This window comes from Balaenoptera musculus, chromosome 4 (assembly GCF_009873245.2).
Source record: "Balaenoptera musculus isolate JJ_BM4_2016_0621 chromosome 4, mBalMus1.pri.v3, whole genome shotgun sequence".
In the NCBI taxonomy this organism is placed as follows: domain Eukaryota; kingdom Metazoa; phylum Chordata; class Mammalia; order Artiodactyla; family Balaenopteridae; genus Balaenoptera; species Balaenoptera musculus.
Genome location: NC_045788.1, coordinates 36,467,203 through 36,493,559, shown reverse-complemented (window position 1 = coordinate 36,493,559; position 26,357 = coordinate 36,467,203). Strand labels below are relative to the sequence as shown.

Below are 26,357 nucleotides of genomic sequence, written 5' to 3'. Positions count from 1 at the left end.
TATATCTGTTTCAAGGTATGGTGCCCAGAATTGAATACTTCAGCAGTCTCACTAAAGCAGAATAAGAGAGGACTCAAACTTCCCTCATTATAATATCTCATTAATAATACTATTAGTAACATCATCTTACGCAACCTTAGATCACAATGGTCTTTTGTATTTTTGGCAATTATATGTTGCTATTATATACTATAACTGGCTTTTATGTTAAATAAAGCCCCTATTTAAAAACACACTGCACTGTAAAACCATGTCTCATTATACTGAATATACCAATCCATTCCTTCCCACTTATTTCCCCTTTTGTAGAGAATCCACCTTCCACAGTCCTGGCTGCTCTGTGTGGTTATATGACTAAAACCCCCTCCACCCATCCACCCTACCATGGCTGAGTGGTGGATGAGGGCTGGACATAAGACCTAGAAGAACCAAGCCCTGAGCTGGGATGAGCCAGCTAGGCCTGTAAGTGTTGAAGACCAGGCAATTTGGACACCTTTAGGGTGGCCATAATAAAGAAGGGCCACGTGCAACGTACAGAGTAAGCCACATTATTGGGATGAGAGAGAAGAATGAGCAGACACATAGAGAGAAGATGAGAAAAAGACATTGTGGATCCAGAGTAAGAGAGGAAAAAATGGAACCAGTCAGTGTCTCATACCCAGTGAAATTCCAATTCCTTACTTCAGTCCCTGATGAGACCTAGTTGCCCTACTTGCCCTTCAGGATCCATGCCCAATCTTCCTCCACTATTCTCTCTTTTTCCCCTAAAGCTACCTATTCCTTACAAGCAATAACCCTCATTCTATTATGTGAGCATTTGGCTTTTCAGATGCAAGTGCAGAACAAGAAATATAACTGCAAATATAAATAAATAAAAAATATTTTTTATGTATATATACACATACATATGTATGTTTTAAACTCAGACTTTAGTGACTTCAGTACCCAGAAAATTCTAAGCTTTGTATCTTCTGCAAAACTGATCCTTGCAAGTTGTTTTATCCATCTAATTTGTTGATAAAAAATGTTGAATTTGACAAAGTTGAGGCTATGGCATGTCATATCTGCTTGGTTGATACTAATCCACTACTCTGCACATTACAGATACAGTGCTTCAGCTGGTTATTAAACTACACAATTATTTGTGTAACCAGTTTGTATTTATTCATATTGTCTTTAGGAATAGTAAGACAAACTTAGTCAAATGCCTTCATAAAGTCCATATATTCTATGTCAACTACAGTTCCTGGATCTAGTGACTTTACACAAAATGGAATGGCAAGACCTACGTGCTGGTTCTCTTCAAGAACATAAAGTTGGCTCAAGGGTTATTATTTTCTCTAATATCTCCTCACAAATCACCTTTTTTCTTTTTATAAATATATTTATTTTATTTATTTATTTTTGGCTGTGTTGGGTCTTCATTGCTGTGCACGGGCTTTCTCTAATTGTGGTGAGTGGGGGCTACTCTTCGTTGCGGTGTGCGGGCTTCTCATTGCGGTGGCTTCTCTTGTTGCGGAGCACGGGCTCTAGGCACGCAGGCTTCAGTAGTTGCAGCACACGGGCTCAGTAGTTGTGGCTCACAGGCTCCAGAGCACAGGCTCAGTAGTTGTGGCACACGGGCTTAGTTGCTCCACGGCATGCGGGATCTTCCCGGACCAGGGCTCGAAACTGTGTCCCCTGCATTGGCAGGTGGATTCTCAACCACTGCACCACCAGGGAAGCCCACAAATCACCCTTTAATATTATATTCTAGAATCCTGTCTGAGAGTTCACTGGTTGTAATTTATGGTCATTCTATACATGGAATGGTATTTGTACATTATCCTCTTACTCTCTACGCATTCTCAAAGATCATCAAGAGTGGCTCTGCAATCCCACTGAAAGGTACTATCAGTCCCCAGGAATATAATTCATCCAGGTCAAGAGACCTGAACTAATGCAGAGCATATGGATATTTTCTTACAATCCCTTTGCCCATCATGAGTTTTGGTTCCTTCTCATCAATTTGAAAATTATATTCTTACTCTAAGGAAATTTCATCCTTAACCTATTAATCACAGTTCTTTCCCTGCTCCTGGGAAAGTGCCATATCCTTATTCTAAATAAAACTCTTGCTGGATGGAGCTTATGTGCAGCCTGATGTACAAAATACAAACAGTATAAACTTCACAATTGTGAAAGCTATCAAAATGTTATTACACCATAGCAATCATGGTGGGGAAAGCTGAAAATAAGTGAAATATACATTTTGTAGAACGGGTCTTCTAGAAGTTCAGCAAAGGAAGCCAAAACATGATACTCATTATGATCTAGGAAACAAGACAAATTATAAAGTAATAGGTCCATAAGAGTAGACTCTATACTTCACTTAGCACAACCTGAATCACTGTGTAAAACAAATATATTGAACAAAAGTTTTCAATGCTATTAAATTGTAAATAGTTTTCTGTAAGTAAAACTGCAACAGGAAAATATAATAACGCTTTCAAATTCTTTGTATCTACATAGGCTAACTACTTAGGACGTTTCTGTGAAACTTGAGAAGATATGAAATACTAAAATTATGTTCCCAGATGAGGTAAGTAAAACTTAGATGTTTTTTGTGAAATATAATGTGTGCTTCATTCTTATAACTTGGTGTTATATCACCTCGTTGTGTAAGTAAAATAAGAACATGCTGTCGTTCTTGAGAAAAGAGCTATCATTAGCAGGATGCTTTTGCTTTTTACAAGATGCACTTTGGAGGCGGCATCAACAAATGCAGTATATTAAACAAATGCAGAGCCATTTAAAAATAAATTGTAAAATAAACTTCTCAAATGTAGTATCTGTACTTTTAAAATTATAGTTATTTAATATAAAAATGATGCAAATTTTTTAAAAGGTTAAATTAGGCTTCAGATCCTTTTCAAAACTCCTGCCTGTGCTTCAAGTGGAAAAAGCACTCAGTAACCTCCTGCTGCGCAAGTGAAGCATTCTCTGATCCAAAAATTGTTCTTCCTTCCTTTCCCCACCCATCCCATGCTTTTTGTGCTTGCGTAAGGAGGAAAGAAACAGAGAAACTATTCCACTGCTGTAAAAATGACAGCAGTATAAAATGTTAACCTTTCTAAGAAGTTTTACATTAAAAAAATATGCCTTTACTCAAAACAATGAGTGTCTAGCTAGTGAATTTCATTCAGATTGGGAGAAACCTTTTGAGACAGGACAGTGGACCTTCTGAGTCATTAGCAACACAGACCACCTGACCATTTCATAAGGCCATCAAGACCCTTCCTTTCAATAAGTCAACTGGCTGCACCGCCAATTTAAAAATCAATTTGGTAAAGACCATCTACCCAACACCCCTAAACCTACATTTCCAGCAATACGGGTTTTTTTAGATACAGACAGTATTCTTCTCAAATTTATATGAAAAGGCAAAGGAACTAGAAAAGCTAAAACTGTCTTGAAAAAGAAGGATAAAGTGGGATAAGCACTTTACCTGATTTCAAGCCATACTATTATACACTATTCAACACTATGTGGTATTTGTCAAAGGACAGAGGCATAGATCAATGGAATAGAATAGAGAACCCAGAAATAGATCTATATAAATATGCCAAAATGATTTTTGGCAGAGGTGTAAAAGCAATTCAGTAAAGGAAAAATAGCCTTCTCAGCAAATGGTCCTGGAACAATTAGATATCCATAGGTTTAAAAAAAAAAAAAAAAAAAAAAGGACCTCAACCTAAACCTCACACCCCATACAAAAATTAACTTACAGTGGGTCAAGGGCTAAAATGTAAAACATAAAAATTTGATTTCAGAAGAAAAAAGCTTAGGAGGAAATCCTCAGGATCTAAACTAGGCAAACAGTCTTTACACTTGATACCAAAAACATGAACCATTAAAGAAAATACTGATAACCTGAATTGCACCAAAATTTAAAATTTTGCCCTGTAAAGAGGATGAAATGACAAGCTACAGACTGGGAAAAAATATTTGCAAGCCACATATCTGACAAAGGACTAGTATCTAGATTATGTAAAGAATTCTCAAAACTCAACAGTTTAAAAAAAATCCAATCAGAAAATGGTCAAAAGATATGAAGAGACATCTCACCTAAAAGTATACACAGATGACAGGACTTCCCTGGTGACACAGTGGTTAAGAATCCACCTGCCAATGCAGGGGACATGGGTTCAATCCCTGGTTCGGGAAGATCCCGCATGCCACAGAGCAACTAAGCCCATGCACCACAACTACTGAGCCTGTGCTCTAGAGCCTGCGAGCCACAAATACTGAGCTCACGTGCCACAACTACTGAAGCCCATGTGCCTAGAGCCCAGGCTCCACAACAAAAGAAGCCACTGCAGTGAGAAGCCCACGCACGGCAACTAGAGAAAAGCCCGCGCGCAGCAGCAACGAAACCCCAATGCAACCAAAAATTTTAAAAATTTTTTAATTAAAAATTAAAAAAAAAAAGATACACAGATGCCAAATAAGCACATGAAGAGATATTCAATATCATTAGCCATTAGGAAAATGCAAATTAAAACTTTAATGAGCTATCACTTCACACCTATCAGAAAGGTTATAATAAAAACTAATGACAGTGGTACAATATATTTAAAGTTATAAAAGGGAAAAACCTACAAGGAAGTATACTCTACCCAGCAAGACTCTCATTCAGATTTGATGGAGAGATCAAAAGCTTTACAGACAAGCAAAAGCTAAAAGAGTTCAGCACTACCAAACCAGCTTTACAAGAAATGTTAACAGGATTTCCATAAGAAAAAAAAAAAAGGCCACAACTAGAAACATGAAAATTACAACAGGAAAAAGCTCAGGCAAACACACAGTAAATATAGGAAATCAACCAGGCACAAAGCTAGTAGGAAGGTTAAAAGACAAAAGTAATAAAATCATCTATACCCACAATAAGCAGTTAAGGGATACACAAAACAATCAGATGCAAAATACTATGTCAAAAAGAATAATCGTGAGGGGAGCAGAGTACAAATGCAAGGTTGTTAAAATACATTTGAAATTAAGAGATCAACAACTTAAAACAATCAAATATATATATATATATATATATATATAGCTATATATAAATCTCATGGTAACCACAAACCAAAAATCTATGATACACACACAAAAAAGAAAAAGGAATCCAAACATAGCACTAAAGACAGTCATCAAATCACAAGAGGAAAGAACAAAAGAAGAAGAAAGGAACAAAAAAGACCTTAAAAAAAATTAACAAAATGGCAATAAGAACATACATATCAATAATTACTTTAAATGTAAATAGACTAAATGCTCCAATCAAAAGACACGGAGTGGCTGAATGGAAACAAAAACAAGACCCGTATATATGCTGCCTACAAGAGACTCACTTCATATCTAAAGACACACACAGACAGAAAATGAAGGGATGGAAAAAGGTATTCATTGCAAACAGAAATCAAAAGAAAGCCAGCGTAGAAATACTTGCATCAGACAAATAGACTTTAAAACAAAGAATGTTACAAGAGGCAAAGAAGGACATTACATAATGATCAAGGGCTTAATCCAAGAAGATGTAACAATCGCAAATATACAAGCACTTAACATAGGAGCATCTAAATACATAAAGCAAATACTAACAGATATAAAGGGAGAAGTTGACAGTAATACAATAATAGTAGGGGACTTTAACACCCCATTTACATCAATGGACAGATCATCCAAACAGAAAATTTATAAGGAAACACTGGCCTTAATGACACACTAGACCAGACGAACTTAATAGATATACATAGAACATTCCATCAAAAAGCAGCAGAATACACATTCTTTTCAAATGCACGTGGAATATTCTCCAGGATAGTTCATGTACGAGGCCACAAAACAAGCCTTGGTAAATTTAAGAAAACTGAAATCCTATCAAGCATCTTTTCCAACCACAATGCTATGAGACTAGAAATCAACTACAAGAAAAAAAAACCGTAAAAAACACTAACATGTGGAGGCTAAACAATATGCCACTAAACAAGCAATGGTTCACTGAAGAAATCAAAGAAGAAATAAAAAATACATGGAGACAAAAGAAAATGAAAACACAACAATCCAAAATCTACAGGATGCAGTAAAAAAGCAGTTCTAAAAGGGAAGTTTATAGTGATACAAGTTTACCTCAGGAAACAAGAAAAATCTCAAATAAACAATCTAACATTACACCTAAGGGAACTAGAAAAAGAAAAACAAACAAAACCCAAAGTTAGTAGAAGGAAAGAAATCATAAAGATCAGAGCAGAAACAAATTAAATAGAGACTTTAAAAAGCAATAGAAAAGATCAATAAAACTAAGAGCTGGTTCTTTGACAAGATAAACAAAATTGATAAACCTTCAGCCAGACTCACCAAGAAAAAAAGAGAAAGGACCCAAATCAATAAAATCAGAAATGAAAAAGAAGTTACAACAGACACCATAGAAATACAAAGGACCATCAGAGACTACTAAGAACAACTGTATGCCAATACAATGGACAACCTAGAAGAAATGGACAAATTCCTAGAAATGTACAATCTCCAAAGAATGAACCAGGAAAAAATAAAAAATATGAACAGACCAACTACCAGTAATGAGACTGAATCAGTTTTTTAAAACTCTCAAAAAATGAAAGTCCAGGACCAGATAGCTTCACAGGTGAATTCTACCAAACATTTAGAGAAGAGTTAACACCTATCCTTCTCAAACTATTCCCAAAAATTGCAGAGGAACGAATGCTTCCAAATTCATTCTATGAGCCCAGCATAACCCTGATACTAAACCAAGACAAATATCACAAACAAAAAAAGAACACAGATGCAAAAATGCTCAACCAAACATTAGCAAACTGAATCAAACAATACATTAAAAGGATCATATACCATGATCAAGTGGGATTTATCCCAGGGTTGCAAGGATTTTTCAATATCTGCAAATCAATCAATGTAATACACCACATTAACAAACTGAAGAATAAGAACCATATGATCATCTCAATAGATGCAGAAAAAGCTTTTGACAAAATCCAACACCATTTATGGTAAAAACTCTCCAGAAAGCGGGCATAGAGGGAACATACCTCAACATAATAAAGGCCATATACGACAAACCTACAGCTAACATCATACTCAATGGTGAAAAGTGGAAAGCATTTCCTCTAAGATCAGGAACAAGACAAAGATGCTCACTCTCACCATTTTTGTTCAACATAGTATTGGAAGTCTTAGCCACAGCTATTAGATAAGAAAAAGAAATAAAAGGAATTCTAATTGGAATGGAAGAAGTAAAACTGTCATGGCTTGCAGATGACATGATACTATACATAGAAAATCCTAACGATGCCACCAAAAAATTACTGGAGCTCATCAATGAATCTGGTAAAGTTGCAGGATACAAAATGAATGCGCAGAAATCTGTTGCATTTCTATACACTAACAATAAACTATCAGAAAGAGAAATTAAGAAAACAGTCACATCAAAAAGAATAAAATACCTAGGAATAAACCTACCCAAAGAGGTAAGGAAAACTATAAAACACTGATAAAAGAAACTGGCAATGACACAAACAGATGGAAAGATATACTGTGTTCATGGACTAGAAGAACTAATATTGTTAAAATGACCATACTACCAAAGGCAATCTGCAGAGTCAATGTAATCTCTATTAAAATACCAATGGCATTTTTCACAGAACTAGAACAAATAATTTTAAAATTTGTATGGAAATACAAAAGACCCCCAATAGTCAGAACAATGTTGAGAAAGAAGAGAGCTGGAAGTATCATGCTCCCTGACTTCAGACTATAATACAAAGCTACAGTAATCAAAACAGTATGACGCTGGCACAAAAACAGAAAAAACAGACACACAGATCATTGGAACAGAACAGAGAGCCAGAAATAAACTAACACACCTATGGTCAATTAATCTACGACAAAGGAGACAACAATATATAATGGAGAAAAGATAGTCTCTTCAATAAGGGGTGCTGGGAAAACTGGACAGCTACATGTAAAAGAATGAAACTAGATCATTTTCTAACATCATATACAAAAATAAACTCAAAATGGATTAAAGACCTAAATGTAAGACCAGAAATCATAAAACTCCTAGAAGAAAACAGGTGGAACTCTCTTTGACATAAATTACAACAATATTTTTTTGATCTTTCTCCTGAAGCAAAGGAAATAAAAGCAAAAATAAGCAAATGGGACATAATCAAACCTTTTGCACAGCAAAGGAAACCTTTGACAAAACAAAAAGACAATCTACTGAATGGGAAAAATATTTGCAAATGATAATATTGATAAGGGGTTAATAATCAAAATATAAACAGCTCACACAACTCAATATCAAAAAAAACCCCAAATAACTCAATTTAAAAATGGACATAAGACTTGAATAAACCTTTTCCCATGGACAACAGGCACATGAAAAGATGCTCAACATTGTTAACCATTAGAGAAATGCAAATGAAAAACCACAAGGAGATATCATCTCACACCTGTCAGAATGGCTATCCTCAAAAAGAACTCAACAAATGTGGGTGAGGATGCAGAGAAGAAAAAACCCTCATACACTGTTGGTGGGAATGTAAATTGGTGCAGCCACTGTGGCAAATGGTATGGAAGTTTCTCAAAAAAACCTAAAAATAGAACTACCATATGATCTAGCAATTCCACTCCTGGGTGCATATCCAAAAGAAATGAAAACACTAATTCAAAAAGATACATGCACCCCAATGTTCATAGCAGCATTACTTACAATAGCCACAAGATATGGAAACAACTTAAGTGTCCATCAACAGATGAATGGATAAAGAAGATGTGAATGGAATACTACTCAGCCTTTAAAAAGAATGAAATTTCGCCATCTGCGACGACATGGATGGACTTGGCAGGTATTATGCTAAGTGAAGTAAGTCAGACAAAGACAAATATTGTATGATATCACTTATATGAGGAATCTAAAAAATACAACAAACTAGTGAATATACCAAAAAGGAAAAATAATCACAGATAAAGAGAACAATCCAGTGGTTACCAGTGGGTAGAGGGAAAGGAAGACAGGCAAGATAGGGGTAGGAGATTAAGAGGTACAAACTACTATGTATAAAATAAAGAAGCCACAAGGATATATTATACAGCACAGAGAATATAGCCAATATTTTACTGTAAATGGAGTATAACCTCTAAAAATTGTGAATCTGTTGTACACCTGAAATTATATAATTTTGTACATTGACTATACCTCAATAAAAAAATTTTTTTTAAATAATGACAACATCAACGCTAAAGATGCAGAGAAACTGGATCACTCATACACTGCTGGTGAGGATGTAAAATGTTATAGCCCTCTGGAAAAGTTTGGCAGTGTTTTAGAAAACTAAACATGGAACTACCAAACAACCTAGCAATTGTACTTGGGCATTTATCACAGGAAAATAAAAACATATGTTCACATTAAAACCTATACATGAATATTTATAGCAGCTTTATGCATAATAGCCAAAAACTGGAAAAAACTCAGATGTTCTTCAATAGGTTAAACAAATTGTACTACATTCATACCATGGAATGCTACTCAGCAATAAAAAGGAATAAACTACAGATAAACACAACAACAACATGTATAAAACTCCAGAGAATTACAGCTGAGAGAAAAAAAGTAATCTCAAAGACTACATATTGCATGATTCCATTTTTATAACATTCTTGAAATGACAAAATTATTGGAGACCAGATCAATGGTTCCCAGGGGTCATAAATTGGAAGAGGGAAAGTGGAGGTAAAAGGGGAGGCTGAGGTGAATGCAGCTATAAAAGGGTAACATGAGGAATCTTTGTTGTGACAGAATTCTTAACTGTGTAAATGTCAATATCCTGGTTGTGATATTGTAGTATAGTTTTGCCAGGTGTTACCACTGGAGGAAGCTGGGGAAAGGGTACATGAGATCTCTTGGTATCATTTCTCACAACTGCTTGTGAGTCTACAATGATCTCAAAATAAAATGTTTGATTTAAAAATAATAAAATACTGTAGGGGACTTTAACATCCCACTTTTCATCAAAGGATAGATCATCCAGAGAATCAACAAGGAAACACAGGCCTTAAATGATACATTAGACCAGCTGGCCTTAATTGATATTTACAGAGCATTCCATCCAAAAGCAGCAGAATACACATTCTTCTCAAGTGCACATGGAACATTCTCCAAGACTGACCACATGCTGGGCCACAAAGCAGGCCTTGGTAAATTTAAGAAAATTGAAATCATATCAAGCACCTTTTCCAACCACAACACTATGAGATTAGGAATAAACTACAAGAAAAAAACACTGTAAAAAACACAAACATGTGGAGGCTAAACAATATGCTACTAAACAACCAATGGATCACTGAAGAAATCAAAGAGGAAATAAAAAAATACCTAGAACAAATGAAAATGAAAGCACAACAACAAAACCTATGGGATACAGCAAAAGCAGTTCTAAGAGGGAAGTTGATAGCAATAAAATCTTACCTCAGGAAACAAGAAAAATCTCAAATAAACGACCTAACCTTACACCTGAAGCAATGAGAGAAAGAAGAAGAAACAAAACCTAAATTTAGTAGAAGGAAAGAAATCATAAAGATCAGAGCAGAAATAAATGAAATAGAGACAAAGAAAACAACAACAAAGATCAATGAAACTAAAAGCTGGTTCTTTGAAAAGATAAACAAAATGATAAACCTTTAGCAAGACTCATCAAGAAAAAAAAGGGAGAGGACACAAATCAGTAAAATTAGAAATGAAAAAGGAGAAGTTACAACTGACACCACAGAAATAAAAAGTATAATAAGAAACTACAAGCAACTGTATGCAAATAAAATGGACAACCTGGAAGAAATGGACAAATTCTTAGAAAGGTACAAGCTCCCAAGACTGAACCAGGAAGAAATAGAAAATATGAAGAGACCAATCACAAGTAATGAAATTGAAACTGTGATTAAAAAACTCCCAACAAACAAAAGTCCAGGACCTGATGGCTTCACAGGTGAATTCTATCAAATATTTAGAAAAAAGCTAACAACTAGCCTTCTGAAACTGTTCCAAAAAATTGTAGAGGAAGGAACACTCCCATACTCATTCTATGAGGCCACCATCACCCTGATTACAAAACCAGACAAAGATACCACAAAAAAAGAAATTACAGGCCAATATCACTGATGAACATAGATGCAAAAATCCTCAACAAAATACTAGCAATCTGAATCCAACAATACATTAAAAAGATCATACACCATGATCAAATGGGATTTATCCCAGGGATGCAAGGATTTTTCAATATCTGCAAATCAATCAGTGTGATACACCACATTAACAAATTGAAGAATAAAAACCATATGATCATCTCATTTGATGCAGAAAAGGCTTCTGACAAAATTCAACACCCATTTATGATAAAAACTCTCCAGAAAGTGGGCATAAAGGGAACATACCTTAACATAATAAAGGCCATATATGACAAACCTACAGCTAACATCATAGTCAATGGTGAAAAGCTGAAAACATTTCCTCTAAGATCAGGAACAAGACAAGGATGTCCACTCTTGTCACTATTATTCAACAGTTTTGGAAGTCCTAGCCATGGCAAACAGAGAAGAAAAAGAAATAAAAGGAATCCAAATTGGAAAAGAAGTTAAACTGTCACTATTTGCAGATGACATGATACTATACATAGAAAATCCTAAAGATGCTACCAGAAAACTACTAGAGCTCATCAATGAATCTGGTAAAGTTGCAGGTTACAAAATTAATACACAGAAATGTTGCATTCCTATACACTAACAACAAAAGATCAGAAAGAGAAACTCAAGAAACAATCCCATTTACCATCGTATCAAAAAGAATAAAATACCAAGGAATAAAGCTACCTAAGAGAGACAAAAGACCTGTATTCAGAAAACTATAACAATATAAGATGCTGATGAAAGAAATCGAAGATGACACAAACAGATGGAAAGATATACCATGTTCTTGGATTGGAAGAATCAATATTGTCAAAATGACTACACTATCCAAGGCAATCTACAGATTCAATGCAATCCCTACCAAATTACCAATGGCATTTTTCACAGAACTAGAACAAAAAATCTTAAAATTTGTATGGAGAAATGAAAGACCCCAAATAGCCAAAGCAATCTTGAGAGAGAAAAATGGAGCTGGAGGAATCAGGCTCCCTGACTTCAGACTATACTACAAAGCTATAGTCATCAAAACAGTATGGTACTGGCACAAAAATAGAAATATAGATCAGTGGAACAGGACAGAACACCAAGAAACAAACCCCTGCACCTATGGTCAATTAATCTACAACAAAGGAGGCAAGACTATACAATGGAGGAAAGACAGTCTCTTCAATAAGTGGTGCTGGGAAAACTGGACAGCCACATGTAAAAAAATGAAATTAGAACATTCTTTAACACCATACACATAAATAAACTCTAAATGGCTTAAAGACCTAAATGTGAGACTGGAGATTATAAAACTCTTAGAGGAGAACATAGGCAGAACACTCTCTGACATAAATCGCAGCAATATCTTTTTCGATCCATCTCCCAGAATAATGGAAATAAAAATAAAAATAAACAAATGGGACCTAATTAAACTCAAAAGCTTTTGTACAGCAAAGGAAATCACAAACAAAACAAAAAGAAAACCCACAGAATGGGAGATAATATTTGTAAATGATGTGACTGACAAGGGATTAGTCTTCAAAATTTACAAACAGCTCATGCAGCTTAATATCATCAAAGCAAACAACCCAATCAAGAAATGGGCAGAAGACCTAAATAGACATTTCTCCGAAGAAGACATACAGATGGCCAAGAAGCACATGAAAAGATGTTCAACATCACTAATTATTAGAGAAATGCAAATCAAAACTACGAGATATCCCCTCACATCAGTCAAAATGGCTATCATCAAAAAATTCACACACAACAAATGCTGGAGAGGGTGTGGAGAGAAGGGAACCCTCCTACACTGTTGGTGGGAATGTAAATTGGTACAACCACTATGGAGAACAGTATGGAGGTTCCTTAAAAAACTAAAAATAGAGCTACCATATGATCCTGCAATCCCACTCCTGGGCAAACATCTGGAGAAAAACATGGTTCTAAAGGATACATGCACCCCATTGTTCATTGAAGCACTGTTTACAATAGCCAAGACATGCAAGCAACCTAAATGTCCATTGACAGAGGTATGGATAAAGAAGATGTGGTACATATATACAATGGAATATTATTCAGCCATTAAAAAGAATGAAATAATTCCCTTTGCAGCAACATGGATGGACCTAGAGACTGTCATACTGAGTAAAGTAAGTCAGGCAGAGAAAGCGAGATATCTTATATCAGTTATATGCAGAATCTAAAAAGAAATGATACAAATGAACTTATTTACAAAACAGACACAGACTCACAGACTTAGAGAAGAACTTTTGGTTACCAGTGGGGAAGGTTAGGGGGAAGGGATAGTTAGGGAGTGTGGGATTAACATGTACACACTGCTATATTTAAAATGGATAACAACAAGGACTTACTGTATAACACAGGGAACTCTGCTCAGTATTATGTAACAACATAAATGGGAAAAGAATTTGAAAAAGAATAGATACATGTATATGTATCACTGAAAAAAAAATAATGTTGACAATAAAGATAATGGTGTAAAGCTATATCTATCTATCTATCTATCTATCTATCTATCTATCTGTCTATCTATCTATATCTATATATATATATATGTAAATCTGGGACTAAAATACCAGAGATTAATCCATAAAGAAATTTTATTGAGCAATTTTAAGAAATGTTGTTTTCATACACAATTATACATGACACACCTATGTTTCTTTTGTCATTAGTTTCAAAAGCACAATTGCTTAAAAAGACAACACATATACCCGCACACACATCACTACTTTTCCAGGATGCTAGCGCTAATGTTTCTAAGACAATTTTCTCTTTTTTCTCTACTTTAACTGAACACAAAATCTGACCCTAGCCACAGTGGCCCAAAATGACCTGGAAAATTAAGTTTATTTTTTCTGGCAATGACAATCTGTGCTTGGAAATATAAAACTGTTATTCTGAATAAATTTCAAAGTTCCAAAGTACTAAAATTACTTTACTAAAACAGGACAAAATGAGCTGTTACTGGTAGGGAAAGGGATTGTTATCCCAGAAAGCACAGTGTGCTCTCCAGCCCTTGCACTGCCACTTCTGTTTTGTAAAATAAATAACTCTGGTCTCTTTATTTTACTTTGTGTCCTGTGGTAATAAATATCTCCTGAAGCTGAAATCCTATTACAAGTGCTCATTTTGTCACCATTTAAAAAAACAAGAGATCAGTTCTACTTTTGCAAAATAACTGATTTTTCCACTGATTTGTTGAGGTTGTTCTGACTTCTGTGTATGTCTTCTAGCAAAAACAGCAAAAAGGAAAGTTATTCATTGCTTTTTTTCTAAAAAGAGGAGTCCATATGCCTCTGAGATAGGTGGACATTCAAGAGCGGAAGAGATATAGAATTATTACTTTGCTGATCTATAAATGCTGTTTTAGTTTTAAACTGTGGCAATAAAACCCCAAACACAGAACCATACTATCATTACAGGTACATTCTGCTTTCAGAATGCTAGATGAAAATTCTAGCAAAGCTACTGCTTATCGGAGGTCAGAGACAGGTAGGAGTCAGCTCAGTCTAGAGAGTAGATTTACAGATATGATCTAAGTACATATAGAAGTAAGCTGTGGAGTCTAGCAGCAAAGGGGATAAGTATGGTCTTGCCGTCCAGCCCATGGGCCTGTTTTACATTTTCTACCAGTTGGGGAAATGGGAACCTGAAACATGTTTTATGCTCAATCAAAAATTGCGATAAAAAGCAAAAGATTAGGGAGTGATAGTCAAAAGATTATCTTATTCTTTCTTCCCTAAGATTCCCTAAGATGAGACCGGGCAGGGAGGGGGGGGCATGATTTAACAATCTTCGCTTTCTAATCAGGCAACGGACTCTCTAACTAGAGCTTATTATCATCAGCATTCTTCTCCACACTTTTCCTTTGGTGGCCATCTCCCCCCGCCCCACACACACACATTAACTTTTTCTTGCAACTCTTTCTACTGCTACCTATTTTACTATTAGTAGTACAGTGTAGTACAGCCATTTTCATTTCCTTTATCACATATCTTTCATGTATTTCATCAACCATCCCATTTCCATATCATACAGCAAAAGTACAGAAAGAAAGAAAGAGCAAAGACTCCCCTTCCCTTCCCTTCCTTGATTTCTACACTAACCTTCCTTGACTACACACAGAAAAAAAGGAAACACAGCAGGGCCTTCTCTAGAAAGAATAGCCAGCATAAAAACTAACATAAAAAGTTAACAAAAGAACAAGAAAAAAAAAAAAAAAGCCTTTGAAAGACCTCTCTGTCACTGTACACTGATCCACCCACCTCATGTCTTTTTCTATCCAATAAAGAACTGTAGCACAATTTCCAAGCCATTATTAAACACAAAGATTTGTTTTATCTTAATAATGAAATAGGGACTTCCCTGGTGGCGCAGTGGTTAAGAATCCACTTGCCAATGCAGGGGACACGGGTTCAAGCCCTGGTCCGGGAAGATCCCACATGCCGTGGAGCAACTAAGCCCATGCGCCACAACTACTGAGCCTACGCTCTAGAGCCTGCAAGCCACAACTACTGAGCCCGTGAGCCACAACTACTGAAGCCCACGCGCCTAGAGCCCGTGCTCCACAGCAAGAGAAGCCACTGCAATGAGAAGCCTGCACACCGCAATGAAGAGTAGCCCCCGGGCTTCCCTGGTGGCGCAATGGTTGAGAGTCTGCCTGCCAATCCAGGGGACACGGGTTCGAGCCCTGGTCTGGGAAGATCCCACATGCCGCGGAGCAACTAGGCCCGTGAGCCACAACTACTGAGCCTGTGCGTCTGGAGCCTGTGCTCCGCAACAAGAGAGGCCGCGATAATGAGAGGCCTGTGCACCGCGATGAAGAGTGGCCCCCACTTGCCGCAACTAGAGAAAGCCCTCGCACAGAAACGAAGACCCAGCACAGCTATAAATAAATAAATTAATTAATTAATTAAAAAAAAAAAAGAAATGGTTAGAAAATGTGTTTTAAAAAAAAAAAAAAAGAGTAGCCCCCGCTCGCCACAACTAGAGAAATCTCGTGCGCGGCAATGAAGACCCAACGCAGCCAAAAATAAATAAATTTTAAAAATAATAATAATAATAATGAAATGGTTGTAACCTGAAGTACTCCTATTACTATTATAAGCTATATATCTATCTAACATGATTGTGTATAGAATGATGTACGCAAGCTGACTAAATAGATATACTGGCTGATCACTAGACAATTTAACCAGTTACATTACGGACAATCTAGAGGAATCAAATATAGGTAAGAAGTTATGGAAAACAAGTAACTGACATGCTCAGACCAAGCTTTAATAGGCTGTGGGATGCATGTACATATTTTTGGTTGCTTTATCATCAAGTACCCAAAACAGTGTCTGGCACATTATAGGCACTTGATAAATATTTGTTGTACAAATGTATCTAACTTAGGTCTGAAAAAGTGCAAAGCGGCACTTTATACTCTAAACATTTAGCAGGCCAAGGGCTACTATCAGCTCACTTGTCCAGGACCTTAGGCAACTGAGCTGCTCCTGGCCTCCTCACCTCTCTGCACTATATGGACAGCTGCCTGCCATTCGAGCTTTAAGAATATAACCATATTTATAAAATGCTTGGTTTTAGCATTTTTAAACAATTTACTTAAACATTAAAAAAAAAACGCATTCTTCAAGTCATAAAACCTCTGTTAAAATAAATATATACTCTTTCACGCATTTGAAACACTTATGTTGTTAAACATTCTCTAACCTGGCCAGTTTCTTCTCACCAGTAAGCTTTTGTTCTCTAGGCCCAGAATGCCCTATTCCCTGTCTGTCTCTAGAAATATTTAGCTTTCAAGGGCCAATTCCAGTTCTATCTCCTGCATAAGGATCCTCCCTTGACCATCCTAATACTCAGGGATTCCTCTCCCCACCTTCTCCATTTTCAGAGAAGATACTATCTTATGTGACATTTAAATCAAACAGTATCTTTTAGAGGGTTTTTTTTTTTTTTTCATGTCATTATATATCTGCTTCCTGACAGATGACTGGTATCTGAGTATGGGTATTGTTTCTTGCAGATTGTTTTGTTTTGTTTCTTTTAATCTCTACCACACCAGGCTAGTACACGGAAGTAACTCAGCTGAGGGAGAGATAGGACACTCCATGTCTTCAAACACATCTAGGCACCATTTCTCAGGTAAGCATAGCAGAGCTGAGTTCCCTCTATGCTTACTCTCTCATACTTAAAAGGTGAAGCAAATTAAATGCAATGGTTTAAAAGGTCTTTTCTGGTAACTGGACTTCCCTTCCAGTTCCTGCTAGATTGCCATTTACATAAATCTAAAGGACATGCAGTAGAAGTAAGCATCAAGTTAAATCAATGGCATGATTAATGTTAACAGGCAGCCCAAAACAACATGCACAAAGGATAAAAGCATATCTGAGAGCTGACTGCAATTTTTAATTAAAAACTAACGACTGGTGATTAATTAAGAGCTGACTATAGATTTACTTTAAAAACTGAATGATTAATGACAGTTAAGGTTTGAGGTTTTAATTCATAATTTGTCAATCAGTTTCAAAGAGATATATTTTTAATTATGCTGTTAGCAATGTATGCATTGCCAAACTAAACATGGGAGAAATGCTTTTGCCTGAGGACAGCTATAAATTAACAGGGAGGAAAGTAGCATAGCAACTGTGAAAAAGAATTGATTGTTAACCAGATTAAATGAGTTGATATCTATGTAAGGCCTTAAAACATGGTAAAATAAGAATTAAGGTGAAACTGAAATAGACCCTTATAGAGAGACACACTTAAAATTTTTGCATCATAAAAAGTTACAAACTAATTATAATTTCTGTAGTGGTTTACTACTAATTATTTGTTTTGCAAATATAGAATAAATATCACTTAAAATTTTAAACAGACCCATTTATGTCCGTTAGTTGTTTTTTTTTTTAATTAGTTTTTTGTTTGTTTGTTTGTTTTCTGAAAAGCTGCTAGAAAAAATATCTAAATATAGTATTTGGCCATTGCTGGAGCCCTCTTTTCACAAGAGCTCCACAAACACCTGGTCAAATACCATGCCAGAATTATATATCTGTCTTCTTTCACAGGTCGAACATTCTTTACACTGAATTCTACAGTTTTGACCATTACAATTACTCCCTTCCCTACCCCACCAATTCACTGCAGATCCTCTGACTAAAATAAATATAAAACCTCTGAATTCATTCTCCCATGTTTTAGAATTATCTGTTAAAATGCTCCTAATGGGGCTTCCCTGGTGGCGCAGTGGTTGAGAATCCGCCTGCCAATGCAGGGGACACGGGTTCAAGCCCTGGTCTGGGAGGATCCCACGTGCCGCCGAGCGGCTGGGCCCGTGAGCCACAGCTACTGAGCCTGCGCGTCTGGAGCCTGTGCTCCGCAACGGGAGAGGCTGCGATAGTGAGAGGCCCGCGCACCGCGATGAAGAGTGGCCCCCACTTGCCGCAACTAGAGAGGGCCCTCGCACAGAAACGAAGACCCAACACAGCCAAAAATAAATAATTAATTAATTAATTTAAAAAAAAATGCTCCTAATGTTGTGCTGTAATAACATAATAGCATACCTTTTGGATTTCTTCAGGTAATGCATGCATGGGAATGTGACGATCCATAATTTCTCACGATACCCTGAGGGAGGCTCTGAAGTAACATAACCTAAAAACATTGATGGCGATAGTCAGAATTAAAACAATGTGAAGAAAATTCAAATTAAAAGAAATAAATTCCTAGGAGTATTTGGGGATCAAGGGTGATAACTGTTTCAACAGATGTTTGTTTCATCAACTCAATGTTCAAAGGTACAAATGGGTTTTTTTTTTCAGTTAGTTACGAGGCCAGTAGAACAGGAAAGATCTCGAGAGAGACTACTGAATTAGAGATAATACTTTCTCTCTTTGGAACTTTACAGTCTAATTGTAACTTCTGTGGTGGTTTATTACTAGTTATTTGCTTTGCAAATACAGAATAAGGATAACAAAATTTTAAATAGATCGATTTATTTCATTTAAAAGAAAGTTTTTTTTTCTGAAAAGCTGCTAGAAAAAATATCCAAATAGAGTATTTTAGTTCAGCAGATAAGAAAAGCAATTGTGACATGAATGCTGGTTTAAATGATGAAGTACAGAAAAGGATATTTAGAGTTTTCAGGTTAAGTATGATATGCAGGCATTGAACAGAAGAGTCAACAAAGCATGAGAAGCCAAGTGCCAATTTTACCACAGATGGACATTTATATAATTTTTATGCAGATGTTTTACTTTTAGTAGATTTTCATTTTCTAATAAAACAATTCAAGACAAAACTCTATCACTACTTTCATAAAACCACACAAGATGAATGAAGGGGCACTTTGGGTTCTTTTTTGTAAATCTTTCCCAAATATGGAGAAAGAATAGACAGTCCGGTTTCAGGAGTGAGAGATATGTATATATAGAAAGAGAGAGAGAGAGAGAGACAGAGGAGTAGTGAAGGGGGACAGCAGAGTAAGATGATACAGGCACAATTCCATAGCAGGAAAGAAGGCCTGAGGGCCAGGAGTTGTAGACAAGGAACAATCTAGAAGTTCGGGGAAAAAAAATGTCTTATCTTTCTCATGGGAGTAGGGAATTAGTGAAGGCTGCCTGAGGTGGTTTACTTTTGATCAGGACAAGATTTTGACAAAGAGAGACTGAAGAGGCATAGTACTCTATCAGAGACAGTAACCCCAGCAACATAGCAAGGTGCCAGGAAAATTGTAGATGACAAAAATTCCTGTAGAGGCAGTATTTTTTTTAATTGTGCAAGTATTGGTGGAAGAGAGGATTTCCCATCCCCTGTGGTAGCAGAGTTCCACGTTTTAATGAGCTGCTGTTTAAAACAAATAGCTAATGGGCTGTCTTCTGACATCAACATAATGTGTTTCTGCGTGCGGGGATGGGGGGTAAAGTTAACTGACGTAGTTAACATAGGCCCACATGGCCAAGTACATAATCATCTGATGTTTGGCAGACTGTCATGGTGATGTGGCAAGAGCTCATTCCTCACAGAAAGCTCATTATTCTCATTTCTGCCATTTTACAATGGGCTCACCATCGGTAAAATAAGATGGCATCATCTTAATTAAACTCTATTGGGAGCAGAATTTTTCCTAAAATTACCAACTAAATCTCCTTTTTAAATTTCATGCATAAATTCATTTGAGAGCATGGATCTAGAGACACTATAAACAAGGTATAGTGGAACAGTATCGTTATTCTAAATCTATTCCAATTTTGTGGCCTTACCATACAGAGTGGGAAAAATTGGTAGGTCTGATTATTGAGGAAAAATTAAAAATAAAATATCCTGCCAATCCAGAAAATCTCTCCATGATGCAGAGAGAAAACAATTTTATTACTGAATAAGCATTTAACTAGACTGTGATGCACAGCACAGCTAATCTGCTAATGAGATTACAAAGACAGAAGGAAATCCCACTCTTTTTATACAGCCAAACAGATACACTCCATTACATACAATGTTCTCAAGATAAATGATAACTTGTCCTCAACACAGCTTGCTATACTCTCTTTCATAGTTTGTTTTAAATTCAACTGGTAATTGAAGTAGCCACCTGTGCTAGCTAAGAGCGTTTGTTCTAAGGAATACATATCTCTATGACAAAGCAGGTGGTTACTAGAAGTACGAAACTCTCAAGGTAATATGGAGATAGGGGCCTTATCTTCCTTGATGTTTACATTTTAAAGAAATGGCTCCCAGGTGCTCCAGAAGAACATTCTGGGTCTTTAAAATATGTGCATACATATTAAAGGAATAGAGGAAGCCCTCACAAATAAGAGGTTTCCCAAGAAAGGGAGAGGAGAGGTCTCTTTCCCTTTAGTAAATTTTTAATTTACTCTTGCATTGTTTTGCGTTTTTTATCAAAAGAGACTCTTTTATTCTCGACTGCCCTTAGACAGGAGGTAAGGTGATAACCGGCAGCAGCCGCGTTAGGTATTTGTGAACCTCCTCTCTGACAGGATCACGAGGCAGATGTCAAAAATACAGACACGTCCCCGATTGCCCACTTCCGATTCCCTTTCTGACACCAGTGTCACGTTGGGCCATTAACTCACGTTCAGCTCTCAGGCCCTTCCCTAAAGAACTATTCCCTTGGTGTGAATCACCCACAGATGAGTAGGTCAGGGTCAGGTGAAGCGGAAGTTCACGTCCTAAGACTTTTCTAAAGCGGCGGGATTTTCCAAACAGAAACCAACCGCAAGTCCAGCCAAAACGGCGGCAAGCGTTTTGAAATCTGTCCCTTTCTAACCCCGTTCCACCGGGACCTGCGGTGGCAGGAAGAGGAGAAGGAGGAGAAGGAGGAGGAGGAGGGTGCGGGGTGAGGCCGAGCCGCGCACTCGCGGGGAGAAGAGGGCGTCGGGCCCGGCGGGCTTGCGGAGACACAACAGGGGCTGCAGCTGGGGTCAGACGCTAGGCGCCGGGCCCATCCCCTGGGCGCGAGACCACGCCTCGGCTTTCCGGCCCTCTCCCCGGGTGCCAGCACGCCTCCGCTCCGGAACTGCTCCCGGGAACCGGGTCATCCCAGGGCTCAAGGAAGCCTTCCATTGTCTCTCACCTAGACTTCAATTCTGCCGGGTACGAAAGGGCTTTCCCGGTCTCCCAGGAGACCGTGCTGCACGTCGGCCTGACGTCAGGGCGCGATGACGTCACGCCCACGCCGCACCCCAACGGAGAGGCGGGGCTCCTGGGCGCCGCCCGGGGTCCCAAGTGCTGCGCGAAAGCGGGAAATCTCGTGGCGGGGCTCGGAGAAAGGCCTGGGCTTACGCTGGGGGCTGTGAGAGGGAGGCAGTGGGTGAGAAGGGCGAGGCAGGGGAGGGCGGGCTGGAGTCGTGGGGGCGACTGCTGGGATGGAGGGAGACGTTCCCAGCCATGCGGCGGGTTGGAGAGACGCTGGTTGAGGTGGAGGCCAAAGTCCGTCTACCTCTCACGTCAGGCCCCAGAGTCCTTGTGGCGGACGCAGCAGTGGGCAATTATTGTTCTTGAGCGGAAAGAAGAGAGATGCCTGTAGAGGCCATGGGTATAAAGGGAAGCTCTGGTCTCAGTCATTGCAGGGAGGGCAAGTTAATTGGGAAGGTGTTAGTAAAATTTTCATACTAGTCCGAAAGTAGTCAAGATGAAGGGCTTAGTTCAAAAGATATCTTGAGACCCGCTAGTCCACAATTTATAGAAGGCTGCCCACCCTTACACGTGACTTACTTTCCTTTCTTCGTTCAAAAGAAAGTGTTTATGGATGACCTACTACGTAGTAAGCAACTGCATACCAGGCTGGGGTGATGCTCAGTGACTGAATCCATGCAGGGAACTCGTTCATAGTACAGATCTCTCCTTTGAGGATTTTAGGAGGTCCGAAATGCAGCTCTTCCAAGAAATAGAACATTCGCAGCTTGCTAGCCGGTTACGAGACTTACTACTATTGAATGAAATAAGGTTGAGTAAATACAAAAAAAAAAAAAATACACTTAACCTGATTGATATTTTTGCCCCAACGCCTACCAGTGACTTTCTGCTTCCACTCCCTAAAAGAGAGCATCTTTCTTCATTTGAAAAAGATAAGCAATAATTAGAGGATGGAAGAGAGGATTAAGGGAAGCAGAGGACAGCCAATGAAGTGGTCAAGTACAGCATGTTTATGAGAAATGCAAAGAACTTTCAGAGCTTTTCATCCTCAGCGTGTTTCTTTGAGGGACAATGAAGTAGGACTGTTCTCATTTTGTAACAATGGGGGTTTAGGTTAGGGGGTTTAGCATACACATCCGTGGAGTGCTTTATCTGGAACAGGAATTGCATACCTAAAGCAAGATCACTCTTCTGAGCTAGTTTGGCTATTGTATGATTATTAGCATTAATAATATTTATTGAGTACTTTGTATATATGATAAGGAAACACTTTAAGGATGAGAAGATCCAGCTGCAAGGCTGTAATTCATTGTGTGGTCTCATTTCACCTGTGCTTATTCATCTCTACAGTGACATTGAGACCGATTTTCCTTCCACTGTAAATGTCCCTTAGACTTTCACACTGTCCAATAAGATAGGCACTTGTGACTACTTAATTTGGTTAAAATGAAATAAAATTTCGAATTCCATTCGTTTATTGCACTAGCCACATTTCAAGTCCTCAGTAGTCACATGTTGCTACCACATGAGACAGCACATATATAGAACATTTTCATCATCAAAGAAAGTTCTGTTGAACACTGGTAGACCCAGTAAGAATTTACAGGATAAAGTTGATAAATTGTGAGGAACAGACCTTGTTAGAAGAGTAGCAGTGAAAAGTTGTATTCCTGAACACCACAGACCCACCCCTACCCTCACTCCATATAAGGAACCAGCTCGCCCCCCACACCCCCTCCACTCCACCCCCGCAGGGAGCAAGCAAGAGAACCTGTTACTTGTTTTCGCTCCCTAGTGCTGCAGCAGGATTCCCAGTAAAGCCTTGCCTGGAAGGAAAAAAAAAAAAGATAAAGATGAAGAGTTGTAACAGGGTTTTACAAAACAGGTTTTTAAAAAAGTTAAAAAAAAAAAAAGAGTAATCCAAAAAGCCTCTTCCCATTGTTGGTGTGTGTTTTTTCTTGACTCTTGGTTGGTCTCAGTCTCTCCCTTTACCTCTCCAGGTTTTTTTTCTTTGTCCCTTTTGTTTTTCCAGTCCTTTTCCCCACCCCATTACTGGCCATACTGGAACTGAAGTAGAATTTAAAGCATTTCCATCATTGGACATACTGAATAAAGTTTTGTTTTATCCTCTTCTTAAATTTTAAATTAGGTAAGTTTCACTTTTTATTGTGACTTTTAAAAATAATCAGTGAGAACCAAATTGAGTTCCTTTTAACCTCTTCTGTCACCCTTTATTATTATTTTTCTCCGGTGGGTCAATGACCCCTGAGAGGAAAAAAAAAAAAAAATACTCCCTAGTTTTGGAAGTAGAGTCTCTGTAAAGTGATAAACTAGGGCTGTCCACGTGGTCCGCACACCTCTGTGTTATAGCATTAACATTTGTGAGAACACAGCGTCTATGCTTCTGTTATGAATTTGAATTTACCTAAGATATTTATCCAGCAAGGCATTGTCATTCATCCCATTCATTCTGGTAAGTAATATTATGCCCCCTCCTCTCCTCTCCCTGTCCCCACATGAAGAGCATTTGGGAGAATAGGTACTTTGTCTGCAAGTCTGATACAAAGACCAGGAAGTCTACCCAAGATTGCTTATTTTAAAGTGAGCTCAATACTGTACAAAGGGAGCATGACAAAATTACAGTTAGCCCAACTTTATTTTTATCCTGTGAATCAGAACACAGTACAACACAACACTGAGATCCTCAAAAGTTTGAAAAAAATTGTTGCAGACAGGCTTCCCAGATTGGAAGCAACAATGGCTTTCACAGCTATTTCTGGGTTCCATCCGATGCAAGTGCAGAATTTTTTAAAAGCTAACATTTACTGGGCTCATTCCTGGCATTTCATACACAATGTCTCATTTATGGAGAATCCTTCCAAACATAACTCAGTCAGATCCTATTTATTGTTTACTCTCTCAAATGATGGAAGTGGCCAAGGGCATGACCCAACACTTCAGCACTAAAGTATACTTGGACCAAATATGAGTGTAAGCAGAAGCACCTGGGACTCCTGTATTGGGTTAGCTGACTCTGCCAGCCAGCCAGTACCCACGGGGCCTCAGCCTGCTATGGATGTCACATGTAAATACCCAAGAAGTATTTAATTCTGGAAATGTAACTTTGTGTTATACTTACTTTTTTCATAACTTTCCCCATACAGCTTCATTTAAAAAAAAAAAAAAGTCAGCTACAAGTGACCACCTGCTTTTTGTACTTACCACATTTTATTCCCACCAAAATGTGGATAGGATTTTCTTTTGTATTTTTTTAACTGCTAATCAATAGTTAAGACTCCTTTGTAAAACTGCTTTGTCTATTTTGAACCCCAAATAACTCTGGTCTAGAGGTGGCTTGAACACAAAATACTATTTGTGGGTTTAGACTCTATATTTTTGAATCCATCACATGTGCAGTGTAAACTAGAATACCTAATAAAATGAAGGTCACAATGTTTAAATAGCGCTTCTCTCTAGGAGTTCAAATGTTTTGTCATCTGTGAAGAAATAAATTGTGTACTGAACTCTTTTTAGCCCTGAGAATATGATTATTGAACAAAATTTCCAATGAGACAAGTTAGGCCTTAAAGCAATAAACATCTACTTTCAAGTATTAAAAGTCAAGCTCAACAGTGAAACCTTTGATGATCATAAATGTATTCTTTTGTGGCCTGTTCACTATTGGTAAGAGCTTTACCCAAAAATGTACTGTGTGCCAAATATAGTTTAATATTTGTCAAATGAATATGTTTATTTTTAATTGAGATATAACGGACATATAACATTATATCAGTTCCAGGTATCCAGCAGAATGATTCAATGTTTGTTTATATTGTAAAATAATCACAAGTCTAGTTAACATCCATCACCACACATACAAATTTTTTTTCTTGTGATGAGAGCTTTTAAGATCTACTCTCTTAGCATCTTTCAAATATACAATACAGCACGATGCTGAACATTACATCCCTAGGACTTATTTATTTTCATGAATATATTTAAAAGCACAAAAAGAATAAGGCTCTAACGGTAGTGACTTAAAACTCTTATAATGCATTTGATGCTCAAAAATATGGCACTGATACTTCTTTAAACCTTAGCATCCAATATCTAGCCTATAACAAATGTTAATCAATTCAAAGACCGAACATAGACAACTGCCTTATGCATTTAAAAAACAACTTTTTAAAGAACTTGCTTGTTTAATGAAATTATTACTTGTTTCTGAGATTTCCATAAGATTCTAATGAAGCATCTAAGAGCCTAACATTTGTTTTGATAAGTGATTGGCAGAAGTAATTTCATTCTGCTTTTATAGAGATGAAGTTCATGATTCTGTACCTATAATTTTAGGTAGCTATGGAAGTTATAAGAATCGAATTAGGGCAATTTTCCTGTCATTTTGTTATATCTCTATTAATAGAATATTTTAATAC

At 37.4% G+C, this 26,357-nt stretch overlaps 1 protein-coding gene across 1 annotated transcript in view; it reads right to left on the bottom strand.

The window, feature by feature from the left end:
- Window positions 1–25,820, bottom strand: part of LEKR1 (leucine, glutamate and lysine rich 1) — a 284,048-nt gene extending 258,228 nt beyond the window's left edge. Inside the window, exons 1-4 of the mRNA XM_036851365.1 lie at window positions 23,693–25,820; window positions 22,566–22,714; window positions 21,860–22,076; window positions 18,831–18,921 (exon numbers count right to left, since the gene is read on the bottom strand). Coding sequence (XP_036707260.1) covers window positions 18,831–18,878 — 48 coding nt within the window. The 5' untranslated portion in view covers window positions 18,879–18,921; window positions 21,860–22,076; window positions 22,566–22,714; window positions 23,693–25,820. The remainder of the gene's footprint in view (window positions 1–18,830; window positions 18,922–21,859; window positions 22,077–22,565; window positions 22,715–23,692) is intronic.
- Between the last annotated feature and the right edge of the window lie 537 nt (window positions 25,821–26,357).